The 13589-nt window shown below is 47.4% G+C and overlaps 2 protein-coding genes across 4 annotated transcripts; both read right to left on the reverse strand.

Annotated features, from left to right (window-relative positions):
- Positions 1-588: 588 nt before the first annotated feature.
- On the reverse strand, positions 589-5912 carry tcp11l2 (t-complex 11, testis-specific-like 2). The gene is made up of 10 exons (XM_019883038.1): positions 5603-5912; positions 3803-3978; positions 3564-3696; positions 2855-2975; positions 2565-2788; positions 2366-2502; positions 2108-2280; positions 1691-1872; positions 1422-1594; positions 589-1350 (listed from the first exon to the last, which is right to left on the reverse strand). The coding sequence occupies exons 2-10, from the start codon at positions 3969-3971 to the stop codon at positions 1082-1084; spliced, it is 1581 nt and encodes a 526-aa protein (XP_019738597.1). The 5' UTR covers positions 3972-3978; positions 5603-5912; the 3' UTR covers positions 589-1081.
- A 103-nt stretch (positions 5913-6015) lies between these two features.
- Positions 6016-13376, reverse strand: scyl2 (SCY1 like pseudokinase 2). 3 transcript variants are annotated; one of them, XM_019883036.1, is made up of 19 exons: positions 13210-13376; positions 12192-12381; positions 11965-12122; positions 11523-11721; positions 11299-11448; positions 10603-10824; positions 10411-10527; positions 10199-10324; positions 9594-9770; positions 9481-9492; positions 9284-9406; positions 8968-9081; positions 8756-8888; positions 8549-8667; positions 8331-8431; positions 8185-8251; positions 8040-8117; positions 7846-7968; positions 6016-7693 (listed from the first exon to the last, which is right to left on the reverse strand). In XM_019883036.1, the coding sequence occupies exons 2-19, from the start codon at positions 12366-12368 to the stop codon at positions 7136-7138; spliced, it is 2754 nt and encodes a 917-aa protein (XP_019738595.1). In that variant the 5' UTR covers positions 12369-12381; positions 13210-13376; the 3' UTR covers positions 6016-7135. The 3 variants fall into 3 exon arrangements, with proteins under 3 accessions (XP_019738595.1, XP_019738594.1, XP_019738596.1); XM_019883035.1 differs by having other exon boundaries at positions 12192-12388; XM_019883037.1 differs by lacking the exon at positions 9481-9492 and having other exon boundaries at positions 12192-12388; positions 13210-13375.
- Between the last annotated feature and the right edge of the window lie 213 nt (positions 13377-13589).

Consider the following 13589-nt stretch of genomic DNA (forward strand, 5'->3'; position numbering starts at 1 on the left):
TGTTCTGCGATAGAATATATTTATTTTGCAATGTGTGTATTTTTACGGAGAATTAAAGGTACCAATGCTGCCTACAGACAGGTATGTTGATCTCACAGTTGGTTATTATGCAAATAGAATTTACCCTAAATATAGATTACGAGCTGTTGCAAAAATGCTTATTAGTATACCCATGACATTTAAAACTACACGCATGGACCAATTTAATATCACTTTTATTTTTATGATATTAAGTGTAGTACAGAAGAAAATAACACATTTATGTAAACTTCAGCTAAGTTAAATAATTGCTTTTTTTGTTCTGAGCATCTTTGGATCCACACTGGATGCAGAATCCCTTTGGAGCTCAGCACCTATGTGTGTGTGTCCACGCAGGTTCAATCAAGCCAATCCAGGAATACGGTAACGAACTGGAGTACCGAGTCATGTAACAAACATCACCAATCACACAAAACCGATCGAATAAATTGACATATAGCGCAAACATCTGGAAAATTCTCCCTCAGTTACATGAGCAAAAACGGCGAACGCAAAAATGCACTCATGCCTACAACAAATATACACCAAAAAGATCCCTAATGTTTTTTTCATAGCTTCTTGAAGAGGCTAAAAGGTTTGTAGCACGATTCATATAATATATATAAAACTTTAAACACTCATCATGTGTGCTGCTACGCTATATGGATTCTAAATATAGAAATTTGCTTTCAAAAGCTGGAACTCTTCCATACATTTAAATGCAAGAATCATAGACATTTCTTTTTACTTTCCCACAAATAATGCATCGTACTTCATCTATCTATGCTGGCGACGTAGAGTAACAAACAGAAAAATGAAATGCTCCGCCATTAGATACCAAAAGAAATACCAATCTGTTGCTATTCATTTAACAGAACAATAGCTTTGCATTTTAAAACTAAACAGGCCGTTGTCAATATTGCCATACATTTTATGCTTGATGAGACGTTTCCAATGTAAAATATGTGCCTTGGCGATATAAAGGTTGGGAAACACTGGGCTTCACACGTCACTGCTGGCAAACCCAGCTCGGTTGCAAAAGAACAAAACGGACGTCAGGGGTTCATTCAGAGGTGACAGTGTCCTGAGGAGGGGAAGATGGCGGCGGCGACGACGACGATGGCGGGCTGTTGGTGAACATCAACTTCCTGATAATGTCGGCGTAGAAAGGTCCATACACAGCCTTGTTGTAGTTGACCAGGGAGAGGAACTTAGCGGCCAGGGAGACCAACTCGGAGCGGATGGCGGCGAGACCAGCGGGCGTTTGCGCCAATCTGGCTTGAGGTTTGGGATCGCAGATGAGCGCCATGAAGTAGTGCTGCACGCGGTCCTCTGCGGATGGAGAGAGACATTAGGTTGTGATTCCGGTCAGGAAAACCGGAGGTGAAGAATTCGGAACATACCGACGAGAGTGCGGATGGGGTTGTCCTTGTGGGCGATGCTGCAGATCTGGCCCGTGAGGGTGTCCTGCTGAGCGGGGCTCAGCGTGGAGTAGCCCCTCTCAACTAGCGACTTGTTCAGCTCGCTGCAGATCTGAGTGCTGACGCCCACTAGTGCCTCCTGTAGGCTAATCATCCTGAAAAGCCCACACAAAAACAACCAAGATACAGTGAGACTGTTTGGCATTGGGACGGTTGTAATTTCAAAACCTTGAGCGTCGGTGTGTACTCACGGGTTGTGCATGTGGTCGAGGAGCACGGCCGTCATCCTCTTGAGGCGCTCGGAGAGGGCCGCCACGCCCTGGATGGGCCCGCCGACTGTGCTGTGGACGATGAGGAGAACCTCGTTGACCGCCTGCCAGCGCCTCAGCTCCGCCTGTACCTCTCGCAGACGCCCCTCATCCGTCATCCACGTCTGAACGCGCCACAAAGAAAAGCATTTAGGCAGGTTATTCTGCAACAATTTTGGCCTGTTTTACCGTTACCCCACCCCCACCCCCGTCTCTAATTTGTGGATCTGGGAAGCCCATTAAGACACTTTTGTGATTAACGGCTTTCTATATTAACTTGACTGATTGAAATCATTTCAATTTAAACTGTTCAGTTCATTGAGGGCATTTACAAAACTATTTTAACATGAGCCTACTCACCTCTGGGAGAGGGTGCTTTGTGGCGTCCCACACGAGGATGTGTAGGAAGGCCGCATTGAGGACTTGGAAGGGTCCAGGTAAACACGGCTGTCCTTTTCCCCGATTGCTTGGCATGGTGGTCAGTAGCTCCTCGAAAGTCATTTTGATCCAAGCGGTGGTGTTGTCCAAAGCACCTAAAGGAGACGCCACCACACAGAAGGAAGACATCAGACACGAATGCCTTCATCTCGTGGTCGGTTGTGTTAGCGCTCCACTCACCGGGTGTCTTGTCCAGGATGCTCTGGAACGTTGCCCTCTCGTACTCCACACTCTGCTTCTGCATGACTGGCCGCAGGTTGTCGATGGTGAGGTTGACAAAGTCTGCCTTCATCAGGTCCAGGACGCGGAAGATCTCCCTAGTGGGCACGGCCCTCACGTCAGCATGAATTCGCTGGAGACGCACGCGGGTCCGTTTTACCTGAAGAGCATCACAATGTTGCCCGTGCTCTCCCTCAGCTTCTTAATCTCTTCGTCACGGACGGGCGCGCACAGCTTTCCCATGGCGCTGATGACGTACGAAGCGAGGCCCGCAATGTCCACGGCGTCGTTGTCCACCTGCTGCCTGATCAGGTCCATGTCCAGCACCTCCATGATTTGCGTCCGCATGCGGTTGGCGCCGGGGTTGAGGAAGGACAGCAAAATCTATCCAACACGGGGATCACCTCGCATCAGCGACAGGAACAAGGTGATTATTATTTTATTTTATACCTCTCGGATCTCCTCCAGGAGTTTGATGGCCTGCTGGTACTCGGGCGGGTCGTCATTCAGCTCAGACTCTAAGATGTCCCAGAATGCTTTGTGGACATTGTCGCGAACCATCTTCCATAAACTGGAAACACAGCAAGTGAACGTTGCTCGACTTGGAACTTTTGAATTTCGGTGCATGAGAATGAAAACCCCAAAATGCGCGTAAGAGACATACCCGTGCTTGTGTAGACATGTTTCCCAACCTTTTTTTTGAATGAGAAAAACCTCCCAACACACTATCTCAATTCAGACTTTGTCAGTGTGAAGTCTGGGCGTGTTTAGCACGTGATTCTATTGCATGTGTGGTGACAGGTGGATACACAGGTTTGTCATACCTTCCACCAACCAACTAGTTGAAATTGTTTCGCGTTGTTCTGCCTGTCACTGCATGTCGCTAGCAAAGAAATATGAACAAAGATGCATTATGTGTCATACATTAGTGATGCTTTTCAGACCACTTAAGTGGCACTGTGGTTGGGAATCACGCTCCGGTTGATTGCGCAACATTTGAAAGTTGTTTTCCTGGGTACGTTTGGAAAGTTTACTCGGCGAGCAAGGACCACGAACTTGTTTCACGATGGGAGTACAAATATTTGCTTGCGGCGTGAGACTCAAAACAGGCAAGGGGGGGGGGTGTGTTTGATAACACCTTTACATGTGCGATAATTACCTGTCCTCGGGCAGGGTGTGTGGCTCCAAATGGAAGTCGCGGTTGACGACTATCTCATGGAACAAGGTGAGGTTGGAAAGGTCTCTGGCGGGGCCCATCACCTCATCCAGGGTGAGCGTCTTAGGAGGGCTCGCTGGTAGGGAAAATTTCACATTACTTCATCTCAACTCCCACTTTCACATATGAAAAAAGAAAAAAAAAACCCAACCACATCTAAGAAAAAAATTCTGGGCACTCACAAGAGGGCGAGCAGTGCTTGCTGGAGCCGTCGCTGGTGAAGCTCTCACGCGAGCAGTCGGTGTCGCTGGCCGACGCGGTGCTGTCGCAGCGCCCCGACGACGACTCACCATCGCTGCCCTGCTCGTCGCCGCTGGAGGTGTATGACGGACGCTCGTTGTTCAGGGGCATTTTCAAGCTGCCAGGCAGACCATACAGTTTCATTACAAACCTTAACTTTGGACTTGAGAACCCTCATTTGAAACCCTGACCCTTGTTTGAGTCTTTTGCTGCAAGACCACCAACTTCTGCGAGGCCCATCGCTATGGAAACGGTTGCTACATGATGCAAGCCACAGTCAAAAAGAAAACAACAACAATCCACTTTGGATAGCAGCTTGTTTTCACTGGGAGCGAGATCAAGTGTCTCCCCGGGAACGCGCGTCAACTGCAGGATCCAGTGACATTTGAGGTCTTTTTAAAGTAAAAAGTGTCGCAAAAAATGTTCCCTAGAGGCAGCAGGCAGTGAAGAGGATGACATAAGAGCAACCCACCCAGCTGTTTAGCAAAAACGACGGTTATCTTGATTATCTGGAATAACATGTTCTTTAATGAAGTCTTAATTAAATGTGCACTCAGTTATCATGTACTATTTTTTTTGCTTTATTTTAGAGTGGCATTCTCCCACAATTAGACAGGTGTCTAATACTATCTAAGGCCCCCCGGAGTGCTAGTCCTGCTATCTGGAGCTAAAAATGAATGCCCACTCCCACTTTGGTTTAAAGATAGCACTATAAAGGGGGGTGCTTGCTCATGTGTGTGTAAATGTGTGTGTGTGTGTGTGTGTGTGTGTGTCTGTAGCTCATTACATCATCCGCACGAGCAGTTAGGTCATGTAAAAAAGCAGCAGGCTAATTTCCGTGGATTATCCAGAGAGATTCCGGACTAGGGATTATTTCTGGCATCTGCGCTTCCATCACAAATCCAGTATCAAAACGGCGACATTTGTCTATTTTGGAGCACTACTAGAGTCCTGTTTATACATGTTTACTTGCAGTCTGTGAGGGAAACAAAAATGCCAAAATAAATGGATTTTAGACCGATTTTAGGAGAATGCGTGTAGAAAATATTGCATGTATAGTATAGGCTGAAGTGTGTATTAATGTTATGATTGTGGGCTGCAAAGTGTCAGGACAAAGAGGTCCAGATTGCTGCAGCACAACGTAAACAAAGCAGTGGATGAAAGAGGCGGGTCTTAAATAAATGGACACTCCTCATTGGCTATCGCCGCCCGTCTATCATCCCTACATGGAAAATCTTTGGTTCCGAGCACAGCACATGGACCAAAAAAATATCCACACACTCGTGAGAACAAGGTACACGTGATCTGGACTCATACACAAACAAGAACAAAAGCCAGTAAAGGTATTTTCAAACAACAATTTAAACCAACTAACATTTATTCATAAAACCATTGGCATACTTTTAGGGTTGTTTTGACAGTTTTGTCTTATTTACAATACAATTGTTTTTACATTTATTTATTCATAAAACCATTGTCATACTTTTAGGGTTGTTTTTGACTGTTTTGTCTTATTTACAATACAATTGTTTTTACATTAATGCGTCGTCTTGTGTGTAGTAAGGACGAACAATTTTTTAATTTCGGTCGAGTTTGCGGGAAATAAAAACAAGCTGCTTGTATTTCGAAGATTCCACCGCAGTTCTCATAAGTGAACAAAACTCGCATTCGAGCGAGGCGATAAACGAATGCTTCGCGACTGGTTAAAAAAATAATAAAGTACATTAGAAGTGTGTCCTTACCGTATTTAAGTCTCCCGAAATGGAGACTGGTAAAAAAAAATAGTTGCTTTGAGAAGCGAAGCTGTGTAGTTTCCCGTGTTGTAATCTTGACGGTTTAAAGGTCCTACAACTCGGAGGAGCTCCAGGACGTACGGGCGAAACCATTTGTGACACGCGGGGGTAACGTCTATGAACATGCGCACAAAAAGAACGCCAGACTGTCATATATCCCATAAAACGTTAACAGCATCAATGCAGCGACAATAAACACTGTAAATATAAAAGATGTGGCACACATTTTGACAGGAAGATGAATAGATGCGTGATATGATTACTGTGTCACCCCTGGGTGAAATGGTACGCTCTTCTTGGCTACATGGAGGAGGTCTTTGTTTACGGATGTGACTTCACTAAGGAATAAAATAACAATTCTCGTCATTGAAGGAGACTTTATTTGACATTCACGTATTCCCTTTTCGTATATAAACGAGTGAAGATTTAACGATTGTCATTATTGTGTGATGTGTAAATTGCAGTTGAGCGACTTTTCTCCATCACAAAATAACTACACACTGCTGAACGATTGTATTCTTTCCTTTATATGTACACAGTTTCACCGAACCACCGCAGATCATTATGAAATCACAGAACACACAAATTCCAGCAGTAGTGTGTGCGTGGTTGGAATGACCAGAAACTTTCAGAGAGCGGCTTCCAGCGGAAACACAAAATGACAACTGTGCACATTTAATTTAAAATCTAAGAGTATCTGATGAGCTGGGTGGACATCGGAGGTCAGTGCAGTATAAACCATCAGAGAGAATCATTATTATTGCACAAGTTTCATCGCCTAAGGCCTCTCAAGCTCTCACACCCAACAAAAACTGCAGAGGACCTTCCACACCACCTAATGAAAAAAAAAAAAAACTTTTGGAAAAGTTTTGAAATCGAAATATATAGTGACTTCTTTACTATTTAAAAGTGACAATAGGAATGGTACACTTCATGTGTAAAATCTTTCCAAGACAGACAAAAGCTCAACGTTCATTGGTCACCTTGACAGAAAGTAAGACAATCAATTTAAACCCTGTAAGGCACAAGAGCCTACAATGCACCTTGTTAGCATTAGCGTCGAGCTACAAGTGATACTCCAGTCATACTGCATTTAAAGGAAGTGAAAGGTAAATGAGAGCGTGTGTGTGTGTGTGTGTGTGTGTGCATTATGTTACTGCTGCTGCAGATTTGTTGCCATGGAGACGGCCTGCAAAAAGGCCAACCTTCCCGGATGCTACACATCGAGCTACCTCCCGACTGAATATCCTTAAAGAGTCTGAATAAGGTAAATCAGATTCATAAAGTACCGGTAACTCAACTCCTGTGTGCGCCCCACAGAACATCAAGTAGAAAAGAGTATGAAACCCACAGCTTTGTCGAAGACACCATACAAGAAGTAACACGTTGTCCTTCAAATACAAACGGGGTGCAGAATGTGAGCACGATCAAAAATAGACACGGTAAAAGTGGACTCTTTTTCAACTTCACATTAGGTCTATTTCAGCCAAAAAGGTCTTTCAGGTCGCTGTTGGCGGATGTGCTGTGCTTCAGTCCGCTTTGGTTGGCGCCGGTTTGAGAGAAGTTCTGCGGGCTGAAAAAAGGGTTCGCTTGCATCCCGAATCCCGCCGCCGGCGCCCCCGGCAAGGCGGGCTGAACGTTCTGCACCGGAGTGAACTGACCCAGCCAAGGGGTGCCGCCTCCGGGCGCCATTTGGTTCAGGGAGACTTTGGGCTTGTTGGATGTGAAAAGGTTGTCCAGCGCCGACATATTCATCTGGCTGTGGTTCTGCGCCAGAGCGCCAAAGTTTGGGGTGCTGGTGGTGGAGGCCATGCCGCCGTAGCCGGCGGAACCTGGAGGCCGCATGCTCATCCCCATGCCTGCCGACGGAAAGCCAACTGCCGGGTTGAAGCCGTTGGACACCGGGGCGCCCATGGGGGAGGCCGGGAAGGCGGACATGGCGGGCGAGGCCTGCGCCATGGGGGCTCGCGGTGTGTTGCTCACGGACATTCTGTTCAGGGACGCCATGTTGGTGAGGAGGCTGCTGGTTAGATCTTTCGTCTGCAAGAAAAACACACAAGAATTAAAGCGATATAGTTTTGTGCTCTTTCTGGGCCACTCTAAGACACCACCAAAGCCATGTGTCGATAGGAAAGTAGTACGATAATCAATGTCAAAGGAAGTATTGTTGGAGTGACAGATTGTAAAAATACCTGTGAGTTGGCCGACGCAGCCGGTTTGATACTCTGTGGTGCTAGTGGCTGCTGACTCCTCAGTTTGGCCGCCTGCTCCTGCTCTTTAGCCAGTCGCTGCTTCTCCTCCAGAGTCAGAGACATCTGAAGGCAGCATCGAAAAGTCCATGACAAGAGCGTCATTTAAAAACAACACAAAAACGTGGATTTCTTACTCGATTAGGCTGCGGGGCTGCTGCGGAGGATCCGTTCTCCTTCCCGTTCACCCCCGTGCTGCCAAAGATGTCATCAATCTGAAAGAACATGAAACAACAAAATCATTCAATAACTTTTCTCGCTCTTGACCGGAAATAGCCTCACCTGGTGCGACGACGAGGGGTTCTTGGCGTCCTCCGATGGCTTCTCTGTGCCAGAGATGTTCAAACTCCTGACGGGAGACGATGGCAAGATATTAAGAGACCAAGCAGGACGCTTTGGTGTCGTCAGCGTTTCAAATGGAAAATCACCTCTGCTGTTCCTGCATGATGTGGAGCTGCTCCAGCTTGGTCTTGTGCTCGGCCTCCATGCGACTCAGCATCTCTCGGATGACCACCATGAACGAGTTGAACTGCAACAGAAATAGGGTTGTATGTTTTAGTTCATTGATACAGTCATTTCATAGTACCCTTTTATTGACCTGCGCAAACCCTGATTTTACAATTTTACACTGACACCTAAAAAGTACCTGATTGAGGTTGAGGTTGCCGTCAATGCTGAGTGACACCAAGTGCGGCAGGGTCTTGGTGGCCAGGTTCTCCTTGGGGATGCCTAGCTTCTTGTGACTAAAGGTGCACTTGTAGATCCCTAAAGAGGTGGCAGGTAAGGCGGCAGATAAATAACATTTTTTTAAAAGACATAAAATAAATCAGGCAGACCAGGATGAGAAGCTCACCCAGGATTCCCATGAGCACCGCCGGTTCCCTGGAGGGGATCTGCTGCAGGAAGGGCAGGATCTCGTCAATGACAAACCACTTGTCCATGTATTCCAGGATCTTCCCGAGACACACCAGTGAGTTGACGCGCACCTACGTGGCCACAGGAAGGGAAACGTCACCATTGCCATTTGTGTGTGTGTGTTTTCAAGAGAGGCTGAAAAAGACTCACGGCGAGCGAGGATGTCTGCAGGCAGGCGGATTTGATGCGAGGGATGAGGGAGTTCTTGATGGAAGGGTAGTCGATGAGGTTGGTGAACGTCGGGATGATGTTGAGGCACAGCTCCTGGAAGGCGCCGCACAACATACATCATATGCAATTGCACGTTTGCATCACACTTGGACAGCAGCTTTGCATTTGTGTCCCGCTGGTTCACTTTTTTTCCACTCCGAATATTCCAGCGCGATTCATCGAAAGGACTGTTGCCATCATGTTCTTGTGGAAGCGCAAGACAAACGCTATTTTGCCAAACACAAAAAATGGCCACCTGGATCTGCACAGATGGGGCTTCCAGAGCTCGGTAAACCATCGGCAGCACGCTGTTCTTGATGTCCTCCGCCGGCGTTTTGGTCAAGAGCAGGTCCATTTTTTGCAGGAAGATCAGCAGAATCTGGACGGGGATGCGGGCAGAGTTAACAAAAGCACTTACTGCCCATGAAGGTCAAACAGCGGCTGACCACCTACCATGTTACTAGCCTTAAGAAGCGTGGGAGGAAGTAGAAAGACGTGTCTGATAAAGTGCAAAGAGCACGCGCTTCCGTATTCGGCTTTTTCTGGAGTGAATGTTGGGGTCTAACCTGGATGGGCTCCTGCTGCTTGAAGACGGGCGTGAGGTCGGGCAGGATGAGGCGCACGTACTCATCCTTGGTGCACTCCTCGGCGATGAGCAGCACGTTGGGCAGCACGAAGGGCACCATGTCCGGGTTGACGAACTCCGAGGTGAGCGCCGGAAGGATGCGGTAGACCACCACTCTCTTATCAGGACAAAGCACAAAACGGGATTTCTCGTTTCGGTTTTGATTCTTAGCATGTCATTAATTGGAGATCACCTTGGGGAGTTTCGGCAGGACTTTGGGGAGGCCCTTGTAGAACTGTGACTTCTGCAGATTATCTCGCTGGAAGAGCGAGTCAAAGTACTGCAGCGTCATGGCGCCCACGTCGTCGAAAAATGGTATCTGTTGTTTTTTTTCCCCCACACGGGTGAAATCAATCAGACGCGTGGAAGACGAGGATGAAGCGAAATCACGTGCCGGCGCCAACCTTGGTCATCTGGTCGGCGTCGGGGCGCACGTTGGGCGTGACGCTGAGCAGCATTTTCACGTGGTCGCGCACCTCCTCTGGGAGCTTGTTGGGATTTCTCGTTTCGGTTTTGATTCTTAGCATGTCATTAATTGGAGATCACCTTGGGGAGTTTCGGCAGGACTTTGGGGAGGCCCTTGTAGAACTGTGACTTCTGCAGATTATCTCGCTGGAAGAGCGAGTCAAAGTACTGCAGCGTCATGGCGCCCACGTCGTCGAAAAATGGTATCTGTTGTTTTTTTTCCCCCCACACGGGAGAAATCAATCAGACGCGTGGAAGTCGAGGATGAAGCGAAATCACGTGCCGGCGCCAACCTTGGTCATCTGGTCGGCGTCGGGGCGCACGTTGGGCGTGACGCTGAGCAGCATTTTCACGTGGTCGCGCACCTCCTCTGGGAGCTTGTTCAAGAGCGCCGGACTTATGCTGGTGAGCTGCAACGAACCAGAAGTGTCCGTTAGGGAAGCCAAGAGCGCGTCGGGGCTGCGTCGTCGGCCCTCGGCGCCCACCTGGTCCAGCTGCCGGCTGAAGCTCTTAAAGATGTCGTGCTTGTTGACGGCGAAGACGGGCTTGCCCTCGTTGAAGACGGCGTGCGCCACCACACCCAGCGAGTACATGTCGGAGGCCGTGTCGCAGCTGACTGACAGGATGTACTCGGGCGCGAGGTACTCGGGGTTGGGCAGGCACAGCGGTGGCCGGTTGGGCTCCCATTCTTTACATACGTATTTGGGCTGCGGGTGAAGCCGACAAAATGGCAGACATGCTGTACTTATATGTGTGCGCATGGAATGGCAAATTCCCACAAAACATCCACAAAACAAATACAGGTCATGTATAACAGTCCACAGACGACATACAAAGCGCTACCAAAAAAACGGAAAGAGGAGGTCTCATTTCACTCACATCGGTGTCTGACGGGTTGCTGGATGAAATGCTGAAATCAAAACCCATAATCTTCCACGATCCACTCTTGTTGAGAATAATGTTCTCCAGACACAAGTTGCCGTGGACCATCTTTACTCCACTGTGCAAGAAGGACAAACCTTCCGAGATCTAAAATGACATAAAAATGGATAAAGGCAAATTCCCACAAAACATCCACAAAACAAACACAGGTCGTGCATGTGTAACAGTCCACAGACGACATACAAAGCACTACCAAAAAACAAAAGAAAAACGGAAAGAGGAGGTCTCATTTGACTCACATCGGTGTCTGATGGGTTGCTGGATGAAATGCTGAAATCAAAACCCATAATCTTCCACGATCCACTCTTGTTGAGAATAATGTTCTCCAGACACAAGTTGCCGTGGACCATCTTTACTCCACTGTGCAAGAAGGACAAACCTTCCGAGATCTAAAATGACATAAAAATGGAGAACTAAACATATGACATTGAATCCGATTGAGTTTGGGGTTCTTTCCTGTTACCTGTAGCAGGCCGTATTTGGTCTCTACGTCATACAGCTTGTACTCCTTGATGTCTTTGGGCACGGGGCTGGGCCGGTTGCTCCAGTGGCCGAGCTCGTTGGGCAGGTCTTTGGGCACGGGGCTGGGCAGGTTGTCCCAGTGGCCAAGCACGTTGGACAGACTGGCGAAGACTGGCTCGGTGCAGAAGGCCAGACAGTCTCTGGGGGGACATCCCAAAACATTGACACATAAGAGTGAGAAACTAGGATCGGGTGGGAAGACTAATGTTTTCTTTTGGGCCATTCTACATATATTTACATTTTGTTAGCTTCATGACACAAATGCCTCCCGGTAAATCATTTTAACCTATTGTTAAAACAGCAATGAAAATTTCCCATGTGCTCTTTGGTCTCTTTGTGTTTCTCCCCACCCCGTGTGGACATACAAAGTGCGGACTAGTTACCGCGACTCCTCCAGAGGGTGCTGAACGGTCAGGAGACGGGGGTGTCGCAGTCGGGTCAGCTGTTGCACCCCTCGCTTCAGGGAGTCCACGATTTGGTCCTTGTCAAACTTCTGGTACTTGTCAATCATCTTCTTATCAAAAACAAACACGGCCACTTCCTGGGAATGACGGAACGCATCCTCATGAGCATTGCTGTCACTACAAAGGGGTGCGATCATATGACACACCTGCTTGGTGGATTTCTTGGTGCCGTTGTAGATCCTCCAGCACATGCTGGGACCGCCGCTGGCGATGTGACGGCCCACCTCGAACTCCCGCGTGACGGGGTTGCCCATGACGGCGCTGGTGACGTCGGCCGTCACTTTGGTGACCGTGCTCTTCAGCTTGTTCAGCATGGATTCCATGTCGAGGCCGGAGCTGCAAGGAAGCCCGGAGTCCGTTCAGATCCCATGTTAGGTAAGGTGTTCACTTTTTTTTTTTTTTAGATTAATCATTATTTAAAGAAATGTCTTTGGGCCACGTCTCGCTAAGTAAGGCTTTCAACCTGCTTGAAAGGGAAGTTGATGCTAGGTTAGGCAACGGGAAGTCTGATAAAAGATCACAGCTGAACAAATGTTGATGTGACTGAGCAGGATTTGGGCTAAACTGAGCTGTGTTGTAATGGAGGCAGACATGAAATGAAAAACTGAGTCCGTACATTATTGTTCTCCTGCAGCCTCTGGGAAATCTAATAAGGAATGGATTTGTACGCATGCCAGAAACCTTTTCAGTGTTCCTACATTAATTATGATCACATTTTCCAGGCTCACTGTCAACAACTGAGGATTTTAATACACAATCCGTTAATTATTTAGTCGCGGTATTCTCAACAGGATCTTGGGAACGATTATTTCCACTTCAATACTCCTTCCTACTGCTTGGAATGCCTGTATGAATATCACTGAACATACAGATCATGAATTTAATACAATCACATCAATAACATTATTGATGACGAGCTCGTCGTGTCACGGACAGCTCGCAGACAGCGATAACGCGATTTACTAAACAACGGCAGCTCGCTAACATTTGAACACTCTGTGACGTTAACGCACAGTAGTTTAAGTATCTCTATTAAAGGTTCGAGGAATGATTCACCGCGGCAGTCGTGATGCGAAGCTAACTAGCCGACAATGGGGAGCAACACCGCAGTCGTAAACGATCAAGAGTCGCAAACTGCCATTTGGTCACATGGCGGTAACTTACACAAATACCGTGCAAAATGTCTCCCGGTGACTCCTTTGAAAAAGCTCACAACCCCGAGGAGCGCTGTCACTGGCGTGAGTGTCTCACAGTCCTCATGATTTCACGTAGCCTACAGTTTGAGCTAGCAAGCTAGGCTAGGACGCCTGACAGTGCCACTTCCGGGTTGACGGACCTAAGCAACGTCACGTTTTCTGGGCGGGTCACTATTTTGCAATCCCAAATACTGTGTCGCTCCATGCGGTCACTTTTTTGCAATCACAAATATAACTAAACATGAATTTACAACGTTGAAACTTGATAACTAATGGTCAGTGAAGAAGGTATCAAAGTTTACTGAGCAACAATTTAATTCATGATAAACATTTATAGATTTAATCTAT

The sequence above is a fragment of the Hippocampus comes genome, unplaced genomic scaffold, assembly GCF_001891065.2.
Source record: "Hippocampus comes isolate QL1 unplaced genomic scaffold, H_comes_QL1_v1.1 scaffold53, whole genome shotgun sequence".
NCBI classification, from domain to species: Eukaryota; Metazoa; Chordata; class Actinopteri; order Syngnathiformes; family Syngnathidae; genus Hippocampus; species Hippocampus comes.